This window comes from Osmerus eperlanus, chromosome 25 (genome assembly GCF_963692335.1).
Source record: "Osmerus eperlanus chromosome 25, fOsmEpe2.1, whole genome shotgun sequence".
NCBI classification, from domain to species: Eukaryota; Metazoa; Chordata; class Actinopteri; order Osmeriformes; family Osmeridae; genus Osmerus; species Osmerus eperlanus.
The window spans coordinates 9,318,303-9,343,221 of NC_085042.1; the positions used below are offsets into that span (position 1 = coordinate 9,318,303).

The 24,919-nt window shown below is 45.9% G+C and overlaps 3 protein-coding genes across 3 annotated transcripts in view; 1 reads left to right on the forward strand and 2 right to left on the reverse strand.

Moving 5' to 3' along the window:
- Nucleotides 1-524: 524 nt before the first annotated feature.
- Nucleotides 525-14,219, forward strand: prkg2 (protein kinase cGMP-dependent 2). The gene is made up of 19 exons (XM_062451345.1): nucleotides 525-626; nucleotides 1,849-2,360; nucleotides 3,740-3,906; nucleotides 4,178-4,291; nucleotides 5,202-5,307; nucleotides 5,836-5,899; nucleotides 7,994-8,071; nucleotides 8,907-9,001; nucleotides 9,107-9,175; nucleotides 9,479-9,577; nucleotides 9,968-10,118; nucleotides 10,431-10,567; nucleotides 11,110-11,199; nucleotides 11,424-11,565; nucleotides 11,691-11,854; nucleotides 12,048-12,170; nucleotides 12,277-12,339; nucleotides 12,903-12,969; nucleotides 13,083-14,219. The coding sequence occupies exons 1-19, from the start codon at nucleotides 564-566 to the stop codon at nucleotides 13,176-13,178; spliced, it is 2,400 nt and encodes a 799-aa protein (XP_062307329.1). The 5' UTR covers nucleotides 525-563; the 3' UTR covers nucleotides 13,179-14,219.
- Nucleotides 14,220-14,558: 339 nt separating this feature from the next.
- On the reverse strand, nucleotides 14,559-20,555 carry bmp3 (bone morphogenetic protein 3). Its single transcript, XM_062451346.1, has 3 exons — nucleotides 19,866-20,555; nucleotides 18,311-19,233; nucleotides 14,559-17,042 (listed from the first exon to the last, which is right to left on the reverse strand). The coding sequence occupies exons 1-3, from the start codon at nucleotides 20,146-20,148 to the stop codon at nucleotides 16,851-16,853; spliced, it is 1,398 nt and encodes a 465-aa protein (XP_062307330.1). The 5' UTR covers nucleotides 20,149-20,555; the 3' UTR covers nucleotides 14,559-16,850.
- Nucleotides 20,556-22,091: 1,536 nt separating this feature from the next.
- Nucleotides 22,092-24,919, reverse strand: part of cfap299 (cilia and flagella associated protein 299) — a 41,868-nt gene continuing 39,040 nt past the window's right edge. The window contains exons 3-4 of the mRNA XM_062451347.1: nucleotides 24,519-24,648; nucleotides 22,092-23,265 (exon numbers count right to left, since the gene is read on the reverse strand). Coding sequence (XP_062307331.1) covers nucleotides 23,170-23,265; nucleotides 24,519-24,648 — 226 coding nt within the window. The 3' untranslated portion in view covers nucleotides 22,092-23,169. The remainder of the gene's footprint in view (nucleotides 23,266-24,518; nucleotides 24,649-24,919) is intronic.

Genomic DNA, 24,919 nt, shown 5'->3' on the forward strand with positions numbered 1-24,919 from the left:
CGAGAGAGGGAGAACAAACCACATCTTTTTGAGGCGGAACAAGGAGCAATAGACAGACAATAGTTTCACCCGTGTAAAAATACAATGCTTAACGCTAATCAACTGCTAACTGCAGTATTGAGTTCATATACGTTAAGTAGGCTATTGAGAAAAGTGACTAGCCTATATGATGACTATAACAATAACCCTATTTTCACCCTAGTAACAGCAAAATCAATCCGTTATTGATCAGTACGTATGCTCCGACAAAGCCTTCATTTAATAGACTTTAATCAAGGAATTAACGTCACCGGCTTCTTGAACTGTTGATCTATGGTAGCTAGTGTAGCACCAGAAACTTCAGTTAGGGAAATGTGTTTTATTAGATAACTGACGTTAGATTGTTGACAATATTTGGTTTATCAATATGAAAAGTCACAGTCATATTAATGAAGACAAGTAAATTATTGTTGGCTTTTATAGGAGACACGAACCGCACGCTCTGCATCAGTCTCGAGCGAGACTGAGCTCGCGCTGCTCTTGACACAGACGCACGCCCTGTTCTGAAGGGCTCGCTCCTTTTTATGCTGCATGAGCCTTTATGTCCATCGCGTTTCTACTACTTGGGATTCAGAAAAACTACCGTCGTAAGTAACATGTCTCATATACTATTATTTATCAGCTGAATAAGACATGTTTTTTTTGTAAATAAAACTAAGTTTCATGCTATTCAAAGGTGACAAAGCAATTAAGTCGAGCAGGTGCCTGCATTGTTAACTTTCCTCTGCTTCACAGTCTAGTTACAGTCTAAAAGTAAATACTGTCTGTTGGAATGATTAGGTTTGTGCTTGAAGAATACAATGTGTTATCGTTTACCCAAAATGCCTAGGCAAAGCTATTTTAATAATTGTGAGTTGATTCGAAAGTGATGCCATGATCGTATATTCATAAAACTCGACAAAATTAATGTTGAAATAGCTATAAATAAATGAATCGGAAACAGACACAGTTGTTAAAGAATAACATTAATTCTAATTTCTCTCACATAGGCTTATATATATAGCAACTATATGATCTGGAAGCATATTTTTAGACCTACAAATCACTTTTTGCCGTGAAATAAGTCGCAGTCTCAAATGCATCAAGACTAATAAGGGGTTTAATTGATATGAATGTGTAGGCAGTTAATCATACAACAGCTACACACACATTTACTGTAATGTCATTGTCTTCAGATATTTGTACTTTTGCGGATATGAGGGTATATAGGCAAACCCAATACTTTCAGTCTCTTTCAAACAATGACTGGAGCTTAATCCTTCTGCGGTTTTACTGTAGCCTAATTCCTTTCAATGCTGCATCTTGGCTTTGACGGAGAGTGTTCATGCAACGCAATACTTCCGGCCTGCTGAATTATAAATGGAGAGGACACATTGACCATTAGTCAGTCACAGATTTTCTCTCTTTCTCTCTTTGTCTCTCCTCCCCACCACACACACACACACACACACACACACACACTTTCTCTCCCAACACATATGAACTCCTCAATCTTTGAAGGGTCAGCCTTTTTATCCTGAAACCTTACTCTGATGTTGAACCTTTGACAGTGAATCATCAGCTGTAAAACGCCCACACTTACTGAAAAGTTCCTTTGCAATACACACACCTCCTTGCTTCACGCCCACCTCCCTGTTCAAACAAAATCTACTATCTACTTATTCATTGTCTGCCTTTTCAAATTTAGCTATGGCGTTACTAAACATACTTCATGGCAGGGTTTGTTTTTAAAATGTTTAATACTTTGTTTTTATGGCATACAACTGTTCCCTGTTTCTGAATCTCGTTTTTTCTAAACCGACAAACCAGACGATGGGAAACGGGTCGATGAAATCCAAACGCTTCAAGCGAGGCGACGGTGCCCCATCCGTCGCCTCCAACGGCTGCGTCCACGGGCCGCCCCGTGGGGCGGAGGCCCTGCAGGCGAGGGTGGAGGAGCTGGAGTGGCAGGCCAGGAGGAGGGTGGAGGAGTTGAGCACCAAAGAGCAGCAGATCAGAGCTCTGCAGGAGCAGCTGGGGAGGCAGACGCGGGCCGTGGAGGAGCTGGGGGACCAGCTCCAGAGCAAGTGTCTCCAGCTGAGCCAGCTCCAGGACGTGATGAGGAACCAGGCCGGGGCGAGGGCGCCCTGCCTGGGGGCCCAGCCCTCCCCCCTGAAGGCTGGCAGGTTCGGCCCCAACATCAGCGGGATGATCAAGGACACGTTGAACAGGAGGTCGGGGGCCAAGGCTGGGGTGTCTGCTGAGCCCACCTCCAGGACCTACGACTCCACCAACCTGCCCAAGTTCTCCTTCGAGAAGGCTCGCGTACCCAAGGATGCCAGGTAGGACGCTTGATAGTCATCAGTGTCTGCGTTGGAGCTGAGTCAACACAACTGACAGTTAACTGGGGGGGGGTCAGATGGCTGAGCGGTTAGGGAATCGGGCTACCAATCAGAAGGTTGCCGGTTCGATTCTCAGACGTGCGAAATGACGTTGTGTCCCTGGGCAAGGCACTTCACCCTACTTGCCTCGGGGGAATGTCCCTGTACTTACTGTAAGTCGCTTTGGATAAGAGCGTCTGCTAAATGACTAAATGTAAATGTAAACTAATGAGCCTGGCTAATTACCCCAGTGAGCAAACAAGACCGTTAGCAAGATTTATGAAGATCAAGACTGGTTCTTGTTATTATGGAAGACATCTCCTTTGTTAGTCTGTACTGTAGGCTTCTGTATTCATGGTGTGACTGACAGATGGGCCTCTCAGATCTGATCATTGTCGAAACTAATCAATAAGACCCCAGACACAATTCAAATCAGAATCACATTGTCATGGATATGTGGTGTTTTCATCCAACTGCTGCCCATCTCAAATCACTTCTATTCAGCTTGCATCGGTCGGCTAATTAGCAACTAGCTGTGTCATTTACACCGAAAATGTGCAGCCCATTTAGCCAACCCGCTATTGAGTAAATACTTCTTCTGTGTATTGAGAGCCAGACTGCGTAGGATATCCAGCCGTTGTCTGGAGTATAAAGCATGCCCTGAGTGTCTCAGTCCTCTGTTAGCATGTTTAAAACATCTGGCCCTTAATGAGGAGAGAATTCTCCTCAGCACCAAGAGGAATGATTATCAAGTGTTTTGTAATGATCCTGTCTGGTAGCACTCATACACAAAGGCCTTTGAACAGAGTGCTCGAGCTGTGTGTGACAGTGTTCAGGGCTGGAGGACTGTACCATCACAATAAAGGCTTCTTACACAGGCTCTGTGTGGGCGGGTGGTCGTGTGTACGGTCTGGGTCGTGGAGAAGAGGGCTGGACTGTTCTCTGTGAGGCAGTATTGGGCTCTTTCATGTGACGTGACAGAGCTGACGTGGGGCTCTGACCCTTCGGGGTCTTTGACGGGTCACTGTCTGTTGATGACTTGAGAGAAACCAATGCTTATTTTTTTTTCAAATCGGTAACACCACAGTGGGTTTTTAAGGATGAGAATAAGTGGAGTAATAATTAACATCTACGTTCTTGTCTCCATAATGGACATTTAATAGTAATCAGAAGTCATCACGGCAATAGCTGAACTTTCACTCATTAGAATCACACCCAACATCCAAACAGCCATCCAATCTATTCTCATCATGTGACGACATGGATGTCCGAACAGGAGAGATACGGATTCAGACCAAATGGAGCGGATCAAGCGACTGTACGTGTGTGTGTGTTTACAGTGTGAAGAAGCTCCTGGTTGAGGCCCTGGTCCAGAACCAGTACCTGGGCTGTCTGGAGCCTCAGCAGGTCCGGGACATGGTGGAGTGCATGTACCAGAGCACCTACCAGCAGGGCCACTACGTCATCCGGCAGGGCGAGCCGGGAAACCACCTGTTCGTCCTAGCAGGTGGGGCGACACACACACACATGCACACACACACACATGCACACGCACACACACACACACACACATGCAGGATGCATGTTTTCTACCTAGACTTAACCTCTGAAAGCTGTCTTCCCCTGACAGTCACCCCTGTGTTGTCATGAGTCCACAGTAACCTGCCAGTGTGCTCGTGACTAGTCTACATCTAGTCTCATGTCTGCTGTCAGCGTCGATTCCAGTATTTTTGTGTGTCAGCTTTTGATCAGTGATGACCCTGGTTTCGTGCCCGCAGATGGGAAGCTGGACGTGTTCCAGCACAGCAAGCTGCTGTCATCTGTGGCTCTCTGGACCACGTTTGGGGAACTGGCAATCTTGTATAACTGCACCAGGACTGCATCTGTAAGAGGTGAGCTGAAGTTCCCAGCCTTCTCTCTAGCTGGCTGTGAGGTAACTGGGATAGATCATTAAGGGTTAGATTAGGGCCATTAACAGCAGAGACTGGGATATTGAACAAGCCCTGAGATTGTACCAGGCATTGTTTTCTCATTCAAACAACACAACATCCATGTTTTGAACTGCCCCCCCCTGGGTCTGGAATACCCAGTCCAGGCAGAGTCAGATGAGTCATTAGACAGTCAACAACCGTCTGCGGAGAGGTTGTTGACAAAGGACAAGCATCAGATCCCAGACCGGGTTTCCTGATTGGCCAGTGCCGTCTTGGCATTCAAGAGCACATACCATGGCTGTGTGGGTTCTTTGTCCGGGGGGTCTCCCAATGACATATTTGTGTATTTTTCCAAGTAATTGGCTTGTAGCCGTAGGTCGGCCTGACCTTTCTCCTCCACACAGACGACCATCGACAGTTTGGCAGTCAGGCTTCTTTCTCAACCGCTGTTGATGTTCCAGAGAGACGTCACAAGAAGGGATGAAAGGGAATATCAGTCCTGCTTCTTATTCTGGCTGACACGCGACACATGCTGCTTCCTCCTACTCTGCTGTTGAACCCCCCCCCCCCCCCCTGTCCTCCCCCCATACCCTCCCCCTCACCCCCCATACCCTCCATCTGTCCTCCCCCCATGCCCTCCCCCTCACCCCCCATACCCTCCATCTGTCCTCCCCCCATGCCCTCCCCCTCAACCCCCATACCCTCCCCCTGTCCTCCCCCCCTGTCCTCCCCCTCAACCCCCATGCCCTCCCCCGACGCCAGCCCACACCTGTGAGGTCGCAGGTTACACAGCCTCCATTTGGAGGGGGTCAGAGGTCAAGCCCTGGAGGGCTGGGGGTACTTCCTGTGTTTGATGTTGCTGTGGTTACAGCGGCCAGCCAGGTGAAGGTGTGGGCTCTGGACAGGGAGGTGTTCCAGAACGTCATGAGGATGACGGCGGAGAAACGACACGAACAACACCGCCACTTCCTCCGAAGGTGCGTCCGACACATTCAACTTCCTGTTTTCATTCCACTTCATTATACTGAAGTTCAACCCAGAAAAGGATCTCTGCATCTATCCATGCATCTAGTTTGATCCATGATTCGCTTGCAGACATTCGTACCTTCACTCACGTTTAATCACAAAGTTGAAAGTGAAGCTGGGTCAGATGGCTGAGCGGTTAGGGAATCGGGCTATTAATCAGAAGGTTGCCGGTTCGATTCCCAGCTGTGCAAAATGACGTTGTGTCCTTGGGCCCTACTTGCCTCGGGGGGAATGTCCCTGTACTTACTGTGTCTGCCAAATGACTAATGTAAAATGTAATGTAAAGAAGCTAATTGTAATTGATCTGAAAGGCCTTTAGCTGAGCCTAGCTTGAGCTGGGGTGTCTGTTCCAAAATCAAGTCAGAGAAACCCAAACGTAGCTCATGAAATGTTACCAAGAATTGCTGGAGGCACAGAACACCTGTGCCTGAAAAAGTTATATTTCGTAATTGCTGTCCGTGTTGCATTTCTCTTTCCAGTGTTTCACTGTTGGCCAACTTACCAGAAGACAAACTCAGTAAAATAGTGGACTGCTTAGAAGTGGTAAGTAACTGCACTGACTCATAAACAAACTTTGTAAATGATTCAAGTTCAGTCATGAGTCCCATAATGTGTCTATACAACAGGGTTTCTGTAGTACACTCTTGAAAGCGGTCCCGTTACCCGACACTCTGAATCCGCAGGACTCGTTGTGTTCCAGACAGTCGCTGTCAAAATGGCATTACCGCCAGCCCTCTCGTATTGCCGTGTGTCAGCACATTTCTTGCCCTGGAGTCTGCGAGTCCACACAGATTACCTTCTTGATGGACTGCTCCCATACTATTCCTGTCATCGCGAAGTCCCGTATATTGTTACTGTAATTATTTGACCAAGTCTCCAGGAAGTGTTTATTCAAATGGGAGATGAGTGATTTGTTAAAGATGTGAGTGTGACAGCCAGGAGAGGCCTGCGTGTGTGTGTGTTGTTGTGCTTCGACAGAGAGGGATGTGGTTCCTGTCAACTCGGGGTCAGACTCTCTCTCTCTCCATCTCCGTCTCTCTCTCTGTCTCTCTCTCTCTCCCTCCGTCTCTCTCTCTGTCTCTCTCTCTCCCTCCGTCTCTGTCTCTCTCTCTGTCTCTCTCTCTCTCTCTGTCTCTCTCTCTGTCTCTCTCCCTCTCTCTCTCTGTCTCTCTCTCCCTCCGTCTCTGTATCTCTCTGTCTCTCTCTCTCCCTCCCTCCGTCTCTGTCTCTCTCTCTGTCTCTCTCTCTCTCTGTCTCTTTCTCTCTCTCCCTCCGTCTCTCTCTCTCTCTCTCTCTCTCTCTCTCTCTCTCTCTCTCTCTCTCTCTCTCTCTCTCTCTCTCTCTCTCTCTCTCTCTCTGTCTCTCTGTCTCTCTCTCTCCCTCCGTCTCTCTCTCTCTCTCTCTCTCTCTCTCTCCCTCCGTCTCTGTCTCTCTCCCAGCGTGTTCTTACAGTGAGAACTTGAAGGGCGTTCCTCTCGGTATAATGCAGCTCTCCTGTTCCTGCGAGGTCAGGAACAGGAGAGCTGCATTATTCCCTCTTGACAGAGTTGATCACACTCCGCCTCCAGGGAGGCACGCGCGTGTGCAACCCAATCGCAGTGCAGATGTTCCTCTTGAATAAGGAAGATAATGTTAACCTCCCGCCTCCTGCTACTTGTCACTATACAGTGGGGGGAAGGGAACGGTGTGTGTAATAGGGCTGTCAAAATTGCTAAACGATGACATTCGAATATTGCCTTTAAAAAACACGTATATTCGAATTTCTGGTTGCGCTTTAGGCACGTCAATAACAGGACAAATTAATACAACGAGACATAACTACTTGTAATTTATTTAAGTTTAAACATATTTAACAACATATTACCAACACAACAATAAGTAAATGAACTAATGGCTAATGTATTTTTTTACATTTGAATATGAATTTTCACATTCGAAATTCTGTTTTTACAGAATTTTCGAATATATATTCGAATTTAGAATATTCGTTGACAGCCCTAGTGTGTAAGGTCATATAATATTGACACCAAATCAAACAAAGGTCTTTGTGTACAAGTTCAAACCCAGGGATGATTTTGCTCCGTAAATATAAAACCTGTTTCTGCAGGAAAATCCCACTGAGTGGTGACTGTAAACAGAGAGAGGAGAGGTTGTACAGCAGCATGAGGAGTCCCATGTTCTTACAAGAGTTAGGGTTTAGGGAAATACATGATTTAATAATGATCTGAGAATGAATGATTTAATAATCAGATACATTATTTAAAATCAGATAAATCATTTAAAATCAGATAAATCATTTAAAATCAGAGAATTTATGATTTAATCATCAGTGAATGGCAGCTCTGTGGTCATCCAGTCTCTTCCACAGTTACAGACTCTCCCCCCCAGCCAGTTATGACTTGCTGATCCTCAGACAGACTCTTCCCCCCAGCCAGTTATGACTTGCTGATCCTCAGACAGACTCTTCCCCCCAGCCAGTTATGACTTGCTGATCCTCAGACAGACTCTCCCCCCCAGCCAGTTATGACTAGGGATGGGGATCGTAAATTTTTACCATAAATGATCATATATTGCAGTTTAAATAATGGCAATAATACTAATATTATTGTTCTGACTGTGCTCCTTGTCTCCCGGCAGGAATACTACGACAAGGGAGAGTACGTCCTCCGCGAGGGAGAGGAGGGAAGCACCTTCTACATCATCGCCAAGGGAACGGTACCTCCCTCTCACCTCCTAACCTTTACATCTGCCTCAGATGAAACACAAGTTTCTTGCGCACGCATGTGGGCTTTGGAGCGTGCTCAGATGTGTGCTCACACGTTGTGGTTTCTCTCGCACTCAGTTTAGGCTCGACTGTCAAACTGTGTTTACTGTAGGTTGTGGGGTGTTGTAGGAGTGTGTCGGACTCGGGACTCACCCCTCCTCCCCTGGGTGTGTGTGTGCCTGAGGAGTGTGTAACAGGACACTGATGTGCGGGGGGAGATGTTCAGAGTAAGAGAGCTGCACCCTCCAGGGAATCACAGGCAGAAGAAGCCAATGAGGGTCAGGTAGCATGCCGTCAGCGCCAGGCTAACGAGAGGGAGGCAGATGTTTCTGTGTGTGTGTGTGTGTGTGTGTGTGTGTGTGTGTGTGTGTGGGTTGGGGGGTGCTAATGCAAGGAATGGCGCCATGACCCCCCCTACCACACACACACAGCCTACCAGAGGGGACTGTATAAAGGGCACACTACAAACCTTACTCCCCCACAAAAAGTGGCCAGCAGGTCAGAGGTCAACCGAAGCGTTCAGCTAAAACGTGCTGTTATTGCACATGAGGGCTGATGTCATACTGGTTGGTAAATTATGCACTGGTTTCAGTCAACCCCATGCTACTGTGTTTGTTTACCAACTAAAGCTTTTCTTAGCTACATAGCCTGGTTTGTTGAGCATTAGTCAGCTTGCTACCGAGAGCTAGCCCCCAGTAGAAGAACAAGCCTTGTTTTGATAGTGTGCCGTTGCTGATACTGTTATTTGCTGTTTTGTTGTTATGTTGTTTTTCGTCTGTTGTAAAGATCAAGGTGACTCAGAGCACAGAGCAACACAAGGAAGCCCAGACCATCAACACACTGCAGAAAGGAGATTACTTTGGAGAGAAGGCTCTCATCAGGTAACTGCACACACACACACACACACAGCACTTTAAACTGGTACCTCTAGATGTTGGTTTGTTAGGACTGATCTTATCTGTGTGTGTGTGTGTGACTGACATCAGTGATGATGTGCGGTCGGCTAACATCATTGCGGAGGAGGATGGTGTGGAGTGCCTGGTGATCGACCGAGAGTGAGTATCACCCCCAGGGGGCGCTACCGACCTGACCGGCTGAGATGAACTGGGACAGCAGGCAGTTGGAGAAGAGAGTTTACTGAACGACAATGATTTGAAGACTAAATACAGTCTAGATCATCAGTTGCATTGGAGGAGGGTTTAGGCTGTGTAGACGGGTGGTTTATAGGTGGCGAAGTTGAGGGGGAAAGAAGGGTTCTTATGTGCATTGGCTTGTCTTCTTAAATTATTTTAAACGATTTTCTTTTCAAACTCCTGTCCACAAATAATGGAGTGTTTGTTTTTAAATGTTTACCTCAGAACATTTGATCTGACAGTGGGCACTTTCAACGAGCTGCAAAAGCATCTCCATGGTTACGTGGCGACGCTCGACCGCGACGACAAGAAGAGACACGCCAAGTGAGTCTGACCAACAACCAGGGTGTTTTATGTTGTGTCTCTGGCTGCTCCGCTGTGTTCAGCGGGCTTTTGAACTCCGTCATACCTCCGTGACCCAGACCCGACACACAGGGGTCTACTACCCACCACCACAGTGCCTTCACTCGTGGGTGCAGTGGAGGGAAGGGCCCTAGAAAAAGGCTGGTGGTTTAATATGACGGCAAACAAAGCTGCCTTTCACCTGAATGATGGGTTCCTGCAGAGATATCCAGAGACTGAAACAGCAGGGAGGCTTTTGGTGCAATGTTGGCCAGTGTACTGCCTCTCACAAACATGCGCTCACTCTCTGCCTCTCTCTCTGCCTCTCTCACTCTCTGCCTCTCTCTGCCTCTCTCTCTGCCTCTCTTTCAGGAGGTCTGACTGTTCCAGCCACCCCAGTCCACCCCTGTCCCCCGGCCTGGTTCAGCTGAAGGAGAGCGCGTGCCACCCCCCCTCCATGCCCCTGGACAGCCTGGAGGTCATCGCTACGCTGGGCGTGGGAGGATTCGGCAGGGTGGAGCTGGTGAGACCATCACTCAGTTTTTATGGCTTTTTAAAAACCTATTCTTTCTTTTTATATCTGTTTGTGAGGTGAAGGTGAAAAGGTATAGTAGATATTTCTTTTTACTAACTGTGCAGGATTATCCAGCCTAACTTTTATTTTAATTTAAATCAGTCCCAAAATGTTTTCTTTTCCATATCCTGCCCACCCCAGTTAGCTAGCTTTGAGTTTGTTCTGAAAGATAAAAACACACCATGCGTTTTCAAACCGACGATTTAGTAGTGGCGTCTGCTTTGACGTGACCAGAGCTGAGGCCATGTGCGCCCCCTACAGGTGAAGGTGAAGAACAAGGATGTGACCTTTGCCCTCAAGGTGATCAAGAAGAAACACATCGTGGAGAACCGCCAGGAGGAGCACATCCACTCAGAGAGAAGCATCCTGGCCGAGGCCTCTTCACCCTTCATCGTCAAGTAAGTCCTTCAGCCAACTGCCGGATCCCCTGTCAGGCTGTTCCCAGTGTAAACACCCCTGTGAGGAGAAGGATCTGTGAGGAGAAGGATCTGTGAGGAGAAGGATCTGTGAGGAGAAGGATCTGTGAGGAGAAGGATCTGTGAGGAGAAGGATCTGGCTGAGAGAGAGAGAGAGTCCGTCTGTAAAACACCAAGCCATAACTGTGGATTTATTCAACAGAAAAACATTTAAATTATATTCCTTACTCTCATTTAAAACAGATATTAAAGCATATTGTATTACTGAAGCTCAGTGATGTGAAATGAAGATGGGCGTCATGGAGCAGTTCAGCACAGCAACTTGGTTATCTTTATATGAGCACGCAGGATGTAAATCCCCTGAGGCTGTTAATGCCGTCCCCGACTCACGCTCCCAGCCCCCCCCCTGCTCGTACACCGAGATATGAAAGCCATCCATCAATCCTTTCCACCTCCGCAATATTCTGGACCACAGAAAATCAAAACCTCTCAAATCTAAACATCCCTCTCCTTCCTCCCTCCAGGTTGTACGCCACGTTCAGGGATAACAAGTATGTGTACATGCTGCTGGAGGTCTGCCTAGGAGGGGAGATCTGGAGTCTGCTGAGAGACAGGTGAGGGGAACAACAACCTTTTCTATGAGGTATAATTATCCTCTGGCTCTTGCACCTTATGGAAATATATGCAAGACTTGATATCAACATTTGATCACATAACTGGTGCTGAGTTGTCAGTTGGTCGTTATTTTGTCGGCACATCTAAACATCTTTCTGAAAGCAAGTCATTCGTTCTAAAGCAACGTACAGAGGGGAATTTGAACCTCTGCTCTCCTCTCCAGGGGAAGCTTTGACGAGGCCACGGCCCGATTCTGCGTTGGCTGTGTCACCGAAGCCTTCGACTATCTTCACCGCAACCGAGTCCTCTACAGAGACCTGAAGCCTGAGAATCTTATGCTGGATGCTGATGGATACATCAAACTTGTACACAGCCTGTTGATCTTTTGACACAAACATGAGTTGTGATTGAATTGTGAATGAATGAATGGTGAGTGAATTAATTGTGAATGAGTGAATGAATGACACATTCATGCCCGGCCCTCTCTCAGGTGGATTTTGGCTTTGCCAAGAAGATCCGGTGTGGCCAGAAGACGTGGACGTTCTGTGGCACGCCGGAGTACGTGGCCCCGGAGATCATCCTGAACAAGGGCCACAGCTTCAGCGTGGACTTCTGGGCCCTGGGGATCCTGGTCTTTGAGCTCCTTACAGGCAGGTCTGGAACACAATTACCTTCACAGCTAACCACATTCAGGGTTTACCTTCAATACCCTATGACTATCAGCCAGCCCCTCCCCCTGACCTGTGCCCTCCCACAGCCCCTCCCCCTGACCTGTGCCCTCCCACAGCCCCTCCCCCTGACCTGTGCCCTCCCACAGCCCCTCCCCCTGACCTGTGCCCTCCCACAGCCCTCCGTTCTCCGGCAGCGACCAGATGATGACGTACACCTTCATCCTGAAAGGCATCGAAAAGATGGACTTCCCCAAGAGAGTCACCAAGAGACCTGAGGACCTCATCAGGAAGCTGTGCAGGTAAGCACACAGACGTCAGGCTGAAGTGATGACAGGAACCAGGAAGTGTTCTCTCCCTCCGTCAGGGTCTCACCTTCGTGTCTCTCTGCTCTTCCCCCTCGTTCAGACGGAACCCCTCAGAGCGTCTGGGAAACCTGAAGAACGGGATCGGCGACATCAAGAAGCACAGGCACGGAATAACAATAATGTTTTTTGAATCACATCTTCCTGGAACATCTCTACCCTCCGTCCCTCTGGGTTTGAAGGGGGCAGATGAAAGGCACAGGGAAGAGAAAAGTTCTCCGGGAAATTTAATTAGTACGGCTGAATGCCAAGTTGTTCTCTCCTCTCTCCATCACCCCTCATCTCTCTTTCTCCCTGAGAGAACAGCGACACCAGCCTGCTAACTCAGGCTTATCACTGCCGTCAGCCGGCTGCTTAATGTGATCAGTTCTGAGAGCCACACAGCCTGGTGTTCAGGTCGCCGATGACCTCAGAGACCCCCATCCTACCCGAGGGCAAATGCTGTACACTTACCTGGAAAGGCTCCATGACAATTCAATTTGAGCTCTTTAAATTATGTTAGTGGACTGCGGCTGATTTGTGGATATTGTGCTGCCGTTTGGGAGGGGCGGGGGACGGGCGAGGCCGTCCCCAGGCATAGAACACTGTGCGATCGACCAGGTCCAACAGTTATGTTGCGTGTTCAGCCTGTTGTAAGATGTGGTAAATTTAACCTCTCCCTGCTCACAGGTGGTTCAATGGCTTCAACTGGGAGGGACTGAAAAAGAGGTGTTTACAGTCTCCTCTGAGAAGAGAGGTGAGTCACTTTGACCTTAACCTGGCTGAACAACACTGACAGCTGCTGTTTAAGCAGTTAGTGATGTGAGAGTGTCTCTGCTGACAGCATGTGCATCTCCCTCTCCTCTGCAGCTGCGAGGCCCAACCGACCTCAGCTACTTTGACACCTACCCCCCTGATGACGACACCCCCCCTGACGAGCTGTCGGGATGGGATATGGACTTCTAAGAGGTCCCCCCCCTCCTCCTCCTCCCCTCCTCCCCTCCTCCTCCCCTCCCCTGTCTCCCTAGGCAGAGTAACAGTCCCAAAAACCATATTTACCTGGTGAGTCAGCATCGTCTCAGCGGTGAGGAGGTGGTCAGAGCCTCTGATTGGTCGGTGATGTCTGGGGTTTCAGAGAGAGCCAGGCATGTTGGTGTACCACAGACGTGGTAGTGTTTTCTATTGTTTTGCTGATGGTGTAAATATTGTATATTTAAAGAGAGTTGTTTACAGATGTAATGTACAGTGTATCCTGTATGCATGAGCACCAGAGGGAGAGGACGACATTCAGGGATCAGGTTTGTGTACAAACATTTTGGTTGTCTTTGGAAGTGCTTTTTCTCTAGAGGGAAATGTCCCGCCAAATTTCCATCAACCGTAAAGATCCAAATTCATCCAATGGCAAAAGGATGTGGGCCAAATCCTCAAAGTATTTATGGATTTATGACTTTGGAACTACTCCCTTCATTTGTGTGATGAAAGGTTCATACAAAACTTTACAAAAAGGTTTGAATTAAATTCTACTGTGGTATTACATGTGGTATGATTTGATGACCTGTATGGCCAAACGTATGTGGACACGTGTCCATCACACCTTTATGAGGTGGCAAATCCATGGAAGCAAATCTCACGTCAATGTTCCAACATCTATTGGAAAGACTTTACAGAAAAGTGAAGGCAGTTAAACCAAGTTGGGACCAACTCCATTTAAATGCCCGAGATTTTGGAATGAGAGGGTTAACAAACAGGTGTCCGTATATATATATATTGGCCATATAGTGCAAGTTTGTGTTAAAACTACATGATACTGCGAACTGCTTTTTAGAAGGATTTGAAATGTGTGTTTACAGTACTTACAATGACATAGGTTGACCTACATGGTCTAAAATACCAATGTACAAGTGTCTTTTAATTTACACTACTGTAGAATATTTGATCTGATCTATATTTTAGGTAAAATGTTCTGGAAGTGGTAGTAGAGACAATAAACATTGTTTTTGAATTACAACTTAATTTGCTGTATTATTTTCTTACAGTCACATGCAAGCACCTCGTTATCACCTGACTTTAAATTAAATTAGTGTAGTATTTTCCTTTATGTACCATCTTCCACACTATAGAGTTTTTTCACGAGTGATTCAGGAATTTTACTTACATAACTTTATTCATTCCTTGAATGCTTTGTAAAGAAGGATGGTGCCCCAAGTAAGGAGATGGAACCATGCTTTTAGTAGAGACCAGTGTTCTGGAGACCGACAACATCACTTCCTCCCCCCGCTCCAACACAACCATACTAACAGGAAGTCCACACCCCTCCACAACAACGCACAAGATATGCAACATACAGAAAATAAATAAATGCATTTTAAAAGGTCATTTCCATATACAAATATACTTTCTTATGAAGCTTATTGTACAAGCATATCCTTTACCTAGAGCATTACATTTACAAAATAAGATTGTACAGTGTAGTAGAGGAAACTTTATATTACAAGTGAGAGCTCTGTGAGAAGGTTTCAAATATGAGGCAATTTCCTAGAGACAGATTCCTTCCTGGATTAAACCACCAATTCGGTAAAGACACCACTGATGTTGCATTTTTGTAGTCATAAGACTTGTCTCAATGATTTCAAGATTCAATTGGTTTCCTTGATTGTGTGGATGCTTTTGAGCGAGCACATGCACACCACTATAACTGCACTGGCACTAGATGAGAAAGCAACATTGAAAGATCTATCAAAAAAGCATTACAAAATAGTTGCATATAGACAAAAACTATATATATTGTATGTAATTGCCATTGACAAATGTATGATCTAAAATATCAAAATAGAGGATAATCTGCAATACTATTGGGATTATTTTCATAAACAACCATGATTATAAAAAGAATATGCTCTTAACCGAAAACTCTTTTATATGTACTTATTTATCAAAATATATCCAGTTTAAAAAAGTAAATGTATGATAATTTGTTAGCTCTGTGATGTGACATGGTCTGCTATCCATTCAGTAATTTCTGTTTCATGAATTGTCTATGATTAAGGCCTTTAAAAACAGTTTAGAACTTTATCACAAGTTGAATTGATTTTCAAGGCACTTCTACTGCATCTTCAAGAGACAGCATTACAATATCATCAACATATAGTGCGTTATATACAAAAACAATGTACAAATCTATAAAAAAAAACTAACATGTTAACCTCTAAATTTTCTTCTAAATAAATATTTGGTTAACAGACTTCACTTACTCCATCCAAAGTGATGCACTGGCTGTTTTTTGTCTTAAATCTGTCATTTTTGGTAGAATTTTACAATACCTTACACCCACTTAGCAACATTTTGCACTCAATTATGAAAAGCTCATTGAGATGTAATCATGCATGGATTTGAAATGTTCTACCCTGGAATCTGATGGAAGAATTTTACTTTGAAAGATACTGCAAGGTTGAGAGAATTATTTTAAACTTGTATCATGTCAAGTCAGTTATAATTGAAAATGAATCTGTATTGTATTGTAACTGTATTAACATTATGATAAGGCATACTATAGGAGCATTTATAAAACAGATGATGTAAAGATATTATAAATTCTAAACATCTAATGAAGTATCTGGATGCAGACTTGATTACCTTTAGTTATCTAGACCAGATGATTTTCACTGAGTAGGTCTTGTGAATTTGAAGTATATTGAGTAAACTATTGAGCAAGCTTTTCTCCTAAAATCTACCTTCTAAAACATTTCTTACCAAGGCATTATACGAAAAGTAGCTTACTTTTCTGGCATATTAAATGATCCTCCGACGGTGTAGCAATATGTACAATTGAGCAATCATCTTAATTGAAAAGAAGTGTTTACACTCTACAGTCTACACCACAATTCTGGCTTTGGAATCAAACATATCTCTCTATAGCAGCCAAGGCAACAGTTATGCAATGATTTTCATGTATATAGTGAGTAACAAAGTACGAACATAAAACATAACTGTATTGTAACATTGTAACAAAACCATGCAAGTGGACTGGAGACTGACATTTTGGTAATAAAGACTCTGATGTTGTGACGGACAGATGGCATAAAATAACATTTAAAAAAATCTAGCTCAGGCCTTGAATATTCTCCCTTCACGGAAAAGGGATGTACAGTACTAGGAGGGCATTTCTGAGTCCCTCAAGTCTCCATTTCAGCAAAGTCTCTCTCTTATACAAAAGTGATTTCTCAAACAGCTCCAGGTTGATCAGGCAATACGCTTTGTTTTCTGACTGTGTAATAATCATGGTGGATTTGACCCAGGACCCCTCCAGGAATAAAGACCACCAAAATGATGTGGTAGAAAAGTCGGGAATTAAAAATGGTGCTGTTCCTATTTAGGGAGAGACCACAGGGGGAGACAGTTCTACCTGCATACAGTTTGTCATCTTCATTTCTAATAGCAGGAGGCAAGTTCTTTTCCAGTGCAAAAAGGGAGATCCTGGGGTGGGGTGGGGGGGGGGGGTGCTGTGGAGCAGGAAGCGATGTGTGTTGTGTGAAGCGCGGGCACTTTGAGACTATTGTGTACATGGATGAAGAAAGTGTGTGCCCACGAGGTGAGATTGTGTGTGTGTGTTTGTGTACGAACCCGAGCGGTACAAAAGCATTATCTGCAAGCGCAGGAGTCCACAGTCATGTTGGGGTACACCTTGAGCACCACATTCTTATCCTCGTCGAAGAACAGGATGCTGAGAGAGGACATCTTCTCTGGGACACAGCAGGGCTCCGGGATGCCTGGGACCACCCCCACCGCCCGCACGATGCTCTGGATAGTGGCGTGGTTGGAGGGCTTCAGGGACTGGAGGAGGAGGAGAGAGGAGGGGGGGGGGTTAAGGTCTCTTATATGTTTAAGTGTTTCTATTCTATTAATAAATGAGGTTGTGATATAAAATAAACTATATGGTTGACCTCTAACTATATACAACATCTAAACCCTCAGAGAAATCGTTTTTTTTGTTAGTTTTTTAAGTAAAAGTTTGAAAGTGTGTTATACACAGGCCAGTTCTGCTAGATCTAGCTCTCCATGAAACAGCCTTCTGTGTGTGTGTTGTGCGGCTGGTGCAGGAGGTGACTCCAGCAGGTCAACACCTGTGTGTGAAGTCACACTCTTCCAGCTGGCCCTCACTACGCCTGCACCATGACAGGGGCTCTTCTGATACCCAGGCCTCTGGGAGGAGAGACCCTTAATACCTGCTATTACCATCCTTCTGAGGCGGGGACTTCACAGAGAGGAGAAACATCACAGGCCAGCGTGACCGAGGGAGGGGAAACCCTCAGGGCGGCCCGGGGCCTTAAATCTTCTGTCTAATTGAGTTGACTACAAAGGCTGGGAACTCCCAGACAGTGAATAATCTGTTTTAACCACGTCCAGCTCGGTCTCACCTGAATTCATCCCTGTTTGAACTATCAGCTGGCATTTTGTTTTACGCTACAGAGCTCAGGTTGAATGAATTGTTGTTTGTTTTTGCAGTCAGAACATTTTCCAACATTGAGTTGTGATGCATATTTTGGTTTCAGTTTTTAGTTAAACCAAGAACTGTCTTTCATTGTTTTATGTAGGCCTACTGTTTCGTCTTTCTGTGTCACTAATATAATATTCATATTCAATATCATATTCAAATCTACAACTTTAAGAACTAATGCTGCAGTTTAAGGCATTCTAAACCTACTCAGTTTGTTTGGGGGGTCAAAGTGTGAACCATAGTACCTAGAAAACGAACCACAAGATGGTGCTAAAGATCAGCTGAACAGCGATTAAAGGTCAGCTCAACCGGACGGACGCACCAGCCATGAAGCCAAACGCTTTCCATATCAAAACAGTTCCAAATTGGTCTGTCATCAAACACTCTTAATTAACCCGTTTGTGTTCAAACTGTAGACCTACCTACCCTAATTGGAAATGTGCAACCTTTTTATGTGGTGATTAGGCCCAAATCTGGAATGGCAGCCTATGGTTTGGCATGGGCCAGGCCAGGTATGGGCCAGGCCAGGACCAAAGTAAAAACATTGATCTTAAACCCAAATGGACTAGGCTGTAAGAAGACAGGGTTGTCTGTCCATACGCACCTTGGGCATGGGGAACTGACACGAGCCTGAGCAGTAGTAGGCGTCAAAAGACTTGGGGGAGATAATCCATTCACTCCAGCCGATGTCGGCGAAGTCCACCTTCAGGTACCGCCGCGCGCAGTTCCGTGGCTCGTTCCACTGCTTCTTTCGCGCCTTTTTAATCGTCTGCTCGTCAAACTGCAAAAGAGGCATCTTATGCCGCTGGTTCTTGCGCGTCTTTTTCCGAGGCCGCCTTGCTTGTTTGTCTTCTAGTGGTTCGTAAGGGCTGGCTTCGTCCCAGCCAGTAGTCTCGTAAGGGTATTCGGGTCCCGGTAGTTCGTTGTTTTGTAAAGGGAGTAGTACGTTAACGGATCGCCTTCTCCGGTGACCAGGCTTTGGCTCAGTGTTGTTATTGCGCGCGTGCAGCCCCAGTCTGTGGAAGCCCGATGCTAATGACCCCTCTCCTATGCTATGATGCCTCTGTAATGTTGAAACGACGCTCTCGGGTTCCGATATAGCTGAATCGTTGGCATAAACCAGGATGTACGGCGAGCGGTCGGATAGAAGCCTCTTCCAGGCTCTGGGCCCTTGAGAGGAGACGTCAATTCCGATAAGCAGTTCGTCGTGGTGTTTGGCCTGGTTCACCACCCGCGTTATGTCTTTCCACTGCCAGGATATGAAGTCCCGGTACATCGTAGACACGTTGATGAGACAGTGCCCCAGAGTTCTGGTATGGTTATCCACAGAGGCAAAACTCCAGATGCCCATTTGGACATGTCCGTTCCTCCTGGCTCCGTGGCGCACGCAAGACTTCGGCCTGTTGCAGCCGTGGGTGGTATTCGCCAAGTCTCCAATGTAATAGTGGAGAGTGGCCGATAGCACGTCTTCCGACTTTGTGAGAGAAGTTAGATTGAAGATCTGCAGCTGCTTACTGTTGATGGTACCTGGGTACATAACGAACAAAACACTGTTAGAGGAAATCAGATGCAAAAGGATTCTTATATTAAAGATTCATGAAAAACTGTTGGACTCCCGTCACGTGCATTACCAATCTGGCTATAGGAGGCAGTATTCCCAAACCCTGGGCTTCCATTTCTTAAACGGTCGCTGTCGTTTCAGTGAAAAGTCCAAGTCAAAAGTAGAACCCCCCAGACGACGTGGAATCAGTCACTATCTCAACCTCCTTAAACATAATTTAACCATCTGTCTATCTGACTGTGGAGTAACATATGGCTTACATCCCACACAAAATAATTGTCCAATGTACATATTCACACTACCAGTGGACGTATGTTAACCAAATATAAAACACATCAAGAACTATTTAAGTAACCTACTATGAACCTAGACAGTTTGCTTGCGTTCCTGTGCTTGGATCAACAGGTGTATTAAAATTCACCCCCATATAAACATTAACAGATGTTCAAAAGATGTATGTGCTCGGGACTTCCCATATCATACATACAATTATAATGTATAATCACATTAAGCCGTATGAATAGGAATACTATCAAACTAAACATTGCAGACAATGTGCGGACAACATGCGTAATATACGCTGCGTTTGGAGACATACCCCAGTGCGCTTTAAAACTTCGGACTGTATTTCCATCCTTGAAAGGAAATCCTGCTTGGTTGTATTTCGTGTAAAGCATCTGCATATGTTCCGTCATTGTATCCTGTAAAATCAGGTCGTGGTTGTCTTTCATTGAGTGGTCTTTCCCCTGGATCGCCACAGAATGTCCGAATTCCACTTTTCTTTTCAAACCAGCGAAATGATCTTTCAACATCGCGCAATATCCACCGCATAGATAGCTCCATCCAACAAACAACACAAACGCCGGAGAATAGAGAGCCATGATTCGCCGTGAGCGGGGACTTTCAAACGAACTTGCTGGTAAAAAGTTGTCCCTTCGTGCGCGTGTACGAAGTGGTCCTATATTTTAAAACGAATAGCATCACCTGGCGAGTCCAGTTAAAAAATAATATAATCGGTCAAGGAAAAAGTGAATAGCGCTTCTCCAGATTCTCCCTGACACCTCAGTTGTTTTAAGATAGGACTGACCAAATCGTAGGCTACTTTATCAAATCGTTATATGCTATTCACTCCGTTTGCTGAATAGTCCTACCTCACAGTTGGTTACTCTTAAGTAGTAATTCACGAGGGCAGCTCTTGGTTTTGTATCTAAGATCTGGGCTGATCTTAGGATCTACAGCCAATCGTTCCCCTTCTCAGCTTTCATTGAAGGTGAAGCATGTTGTGCTTGGTAATATATATAGGGCTTTTGGGACCAGCTGGGTATTCCTCTCATACGGAAACACCGCCAGCAGTGAGTGATAGAGAGAGAGAGACAGAGAGAGAGAGAGAGAGAGGGGGAGTGAGAGAGAGAGAGACGGGGGATTCAGATAAACGTTAGAATGTAGGCGATTACATGTTGTACACTTAATGTGTGTAATCACACGCCCAATAAGACGAGGATAAGACTACTATTATAGTTGGCTCACGCAAGTATACACCAGCATGACAGTTTGATGTCGACAAATATATTCTGATTACGTTTTAGTGACCTATTTTAACGTAACACCCCCAACCAGTCCTCAAAACATCCCTTGATTTTTACTGACGGCAAAGCTGTGTGTCTGTACCGCGTTGTTGAATGAAGCGGCTTATTGTAGGTATTAAAGGCTCTCTCTTATTTCGCGGAGTTCAATAGCGTTAAGCACACACATCCTGTACGTCACACACTCTGATCCGGACGCCGCGCGGCGTCCCTCGCACCAGACTCATGCGAGGGCTTTAAACACCTCCGTCACTCTCGTCTTTTTCAGGGGCATTCGGGAGGAAATTATTGGGTTACCCCGCCCATGAACATCTGATGTCAATGATATTAGCATAGCACATCCTCCACGCCAGTCAACGCATGCAGAAACTGATTTAGAGTTCAAATATGCTTGAGTGTAACAGTATGTGAGATTTGCACGTGTGTTCCAATACCCGAGTAGCACAACTTTCCCCCCACAGATAACCAATGGTTTAAATGTATTACATAATCTCTATTTGAATACACCAATGTAGCAACTAACTGTGAAGCCATAGAATGCATCCCATATGTTTAGATATGTATAATGTCCAGAGATGTATAATATAAACTATATATTGACCACAGCCAAAAAGGCTAAACTGGCTGGTGTGAAAAGAGAAGAGGATTATATTTGTCTGCCAGAAGACCTTTCCCTGACCGGTGTTCACCTTTTTACCTGATGTTGTATAAGGAAACAGTCATGCCTCATAAAACAGTTGTTGGATTGAAACCCAACAGCTTAAGTGTCCAATAAAAGAAATGGAAGGTAAACAGCCATTTCATTACGAGTATTTAATTTAAACTTTATTGTGAAATCCTGACTATTCACAGGCACACAATCTGACAGAATTCCGGTGAGCTGTTTTTGGACTTCTGGTGAGGTAAAACGACTTTTAAAAGTGCATTTCCGGAGGCATACACACTTGCTGGTTTGTAAGCCCTCCCTCAAGTCTTTTTCATGAGCACATCTGCTGTTTTGATTGGTATGTGTCTGGGTGAGTAGTGCCGCTCTCTGAGAGCAAAGTGGGCAGTTTCATCACTGCCATTACACCACATGAATGACTGTGGCCTGTAAAGCTAAACAGCTCTAAATGTGGGTGAAGCGCTCATTCGCCACCCAGCGTTTGAGGTCTTCCTTGTGATTAAATGAAAAACAGGGACTGGATGGTTAGGGGCCGGTGCACTGATTGGTTATGATGTCAAAGTCCTGAGCTGCACCAGGCTGTGGAAAGCCTCAAAACCAAATAAGGCCAAACAGGAATCACCAATGCAAACCCTCTGCCAGTTTAGTGCCCACCAATCCAGATAAGATTTCAAACCCAATCAGCGTGAAATAAATGTCCAAAACCACGATGGCTTTTTCACAGAACAAAACAAAATGTACAGGATATTTAATGATGCATACAATGCTGTTGTCTTTCGGTAATGAAACATATCACCCACTTCTTGACATGCCCTTGAGTAATTTATTTGTGCATCTACAATCAAAGCAGTGGAAACAACAAATTGAAAACACATCGAGAGGGAGAGGGAGAGAGAGAGAGAGAGAGAGAGAGGGTGCCAACGAAACATCCCGACCACTCCACCACCACAGAGACAGTTATTTGTAAATGCCCTTTCTCTCCACTGAAATAATAGTCATTGAATGAGTGATATGTAAATGATAGAGTGCTTTGATGTTTCTCATGTCTGACTGCTATCTGGGAACATGAGGAATGCTTTAAGTACGTTTTCCCTTCTGTGAAGACTGGCAGGATTCCTGGCGTCCTGCCTGGACGAGGACATACAAGCTGCCCTCGTCCACAGTTCTTACGTCTTTAGTTTGTTTAGACAAACAGGGGAGCAGGCCGGGTGAAGCGGCCCGGCAGCCCCGGCAGACTCGCGGCCCAGCCCAGCCAGCCCAGCGCTCTGGGGACCACAAACAGACCGGGCCTTGCCTGCCCTGCGGGGATACTAACAGTTAAGGGACAAACACAGGGGTGGAGGGTGTGTGTGTGTGTGTGTGTGTGTGTGGGGGTGGGGGGAGGAGAATGTGAGCAGTTGGAACACTACATCCACACACATCAAACACACAACTTGGGTTAGGGTGCAAAATTATATCAATTGTGTTTAGCATTGTGCCTATCCTAGCTTATCAAAGCCTGATCACTGCAACCCTTCCCACACCCAGATGGTAAGCTTGATACGAGGAACGACACGTCCACTAACAGGGCACTAAAACAACTTTTATGTAGATGAAATTAGAGGCTTGTGGTGCTTTTCAATCCGTGTTTGACTGCAGCGTGCCACGGCAGAGCCCTAGGCCTTCCTCCTGGTGGTGTGGTCGTAGATGACCACCTGAGTGTACAGGTCTGACTGGAGAGGGATCCGGGTGGAGTTGTCCCCAGGAGACACCTGGGGGGACACAGGGACACACAGATGTGTTCATGACTAACTACAGCAGGGCAGGTCAAGATGTAGGTAGAGTTTTGTCCCCCAATCTCTCAATCTAAAAGGAAAGGTCGTAAATGCCTTATTGACATCCCATAAGACGTTTAAGCAGCATTATCACTGCATTGCTATCTCAAATCAATACAAGGAATACATATATGGTCGTGACTTTGCATGAATGACTTCATAAGAACCTCCTCTGAGATGAAACCATGCCCAGAGCAGCTTAGGCCTTTTATTAAAGACCAAGTGTGTCATAAGCGTGGGGAGGAGTGGGTACATAGCCACCCATTAAGTTCAACTGACACTTTTACCTTAAATACACTTGTGGGTGGCTTCAGTAATGCAGCCTCATTTTGCCGGTTCAAAAGAACAAGAGGGGACAAATAAAAAATGGCAGCATAGTCGCACAGATTTAATAAAAAAGGTTCAAAGGCCCCAAAAGCATGTGAACACGTAATTATTAAAACCAAACATGTAATTACTGTATCTGAGTTCTGTTTTGGGCCAAAAGTTTATTTCAGGATCGTATGAGCCACAGACTGGATCCTGGATCATGTCAATGGATCGACCACGACAAGACCAGGGCAGACTCGTGGGTCATAGCACGATTAAAGAGACTAAACAAACAAGCCACCCAGAACGACTTCTCTCTCTGAGGTGTAACCTGACTGTGGAAGTTTCCCTGGAGAGAACACATCTACAGGGACAGACAGCGGCTCATGTTGGGTTTCGGGGGCTGAGCTGTGCTGGTCGGTGCCAGGCCCAGCTGGGCATGCGGGTGGTTTGCTGTGTCTGGTTTCCTGTGCCTCCTCCTGTGTTTTTAATAGGCAGGCTGGCCGGGGTGGTGCTCCACCGCAGCTAGGACACGGACACGGCTGCCATTTTGGCTCTCGGCGGGAAAGGCCGTCACCAAAGATCCCTGCTCGCTTTCCCAACTGTTCTGCTCTAGGAACCAGTGTGGTCAGACTGTAGCTGGTAATGAAGCTGTTTCTGGCTGGGGTGGCTCCTATAGCCCCCCTGTCAGGCTGTCTGGGTACACAGAGCACCTACCTATACCCCCACCTTCTCATCCAGGTGGTAAGCAAACAGCAAAGTTTGATGGTTGTCGGCGGGAGAACCAGCTAGTCAGCTGTTGGTCGCCATGGGTATGGGAAACACAACAACCCAAAGGTTACCATGGAGAACAGCTTCCAGTCTCTAAGACGAGTACCTACCTTTGGATCGACGTTGAGGATCTTTCGGTCTCTCTTGTTCTTGAAGAGCAGGCCTGAGGAGTTCTCTGCGATCACCTGGTAGTTGGCACTTGGGTTGGAGGTGGACACTTGTGTGTCCCAGTTATAGAAGCTGTGTGAAGGGAATGCAGAAAGTCATTATAAGATGACAGAATTGAAACTCACCTTAAAAAACAAAACAAAAAAAACAACAATGTTATAAAACATACTTGTACAGTGTCGCGTGAGAGAGAGAAGTTGACATGGCAAAATATCTGCGAGTCATGCAGCCAGCGTGGGAGTCCAAGCTGTGCTGCTTGACACAGTATCTGTGCGGGACGGTTTTCATTATTGACTTGCTCTACCGGAGCTTTTAAAACAACCTGTTCATTCTACCCTGCGTG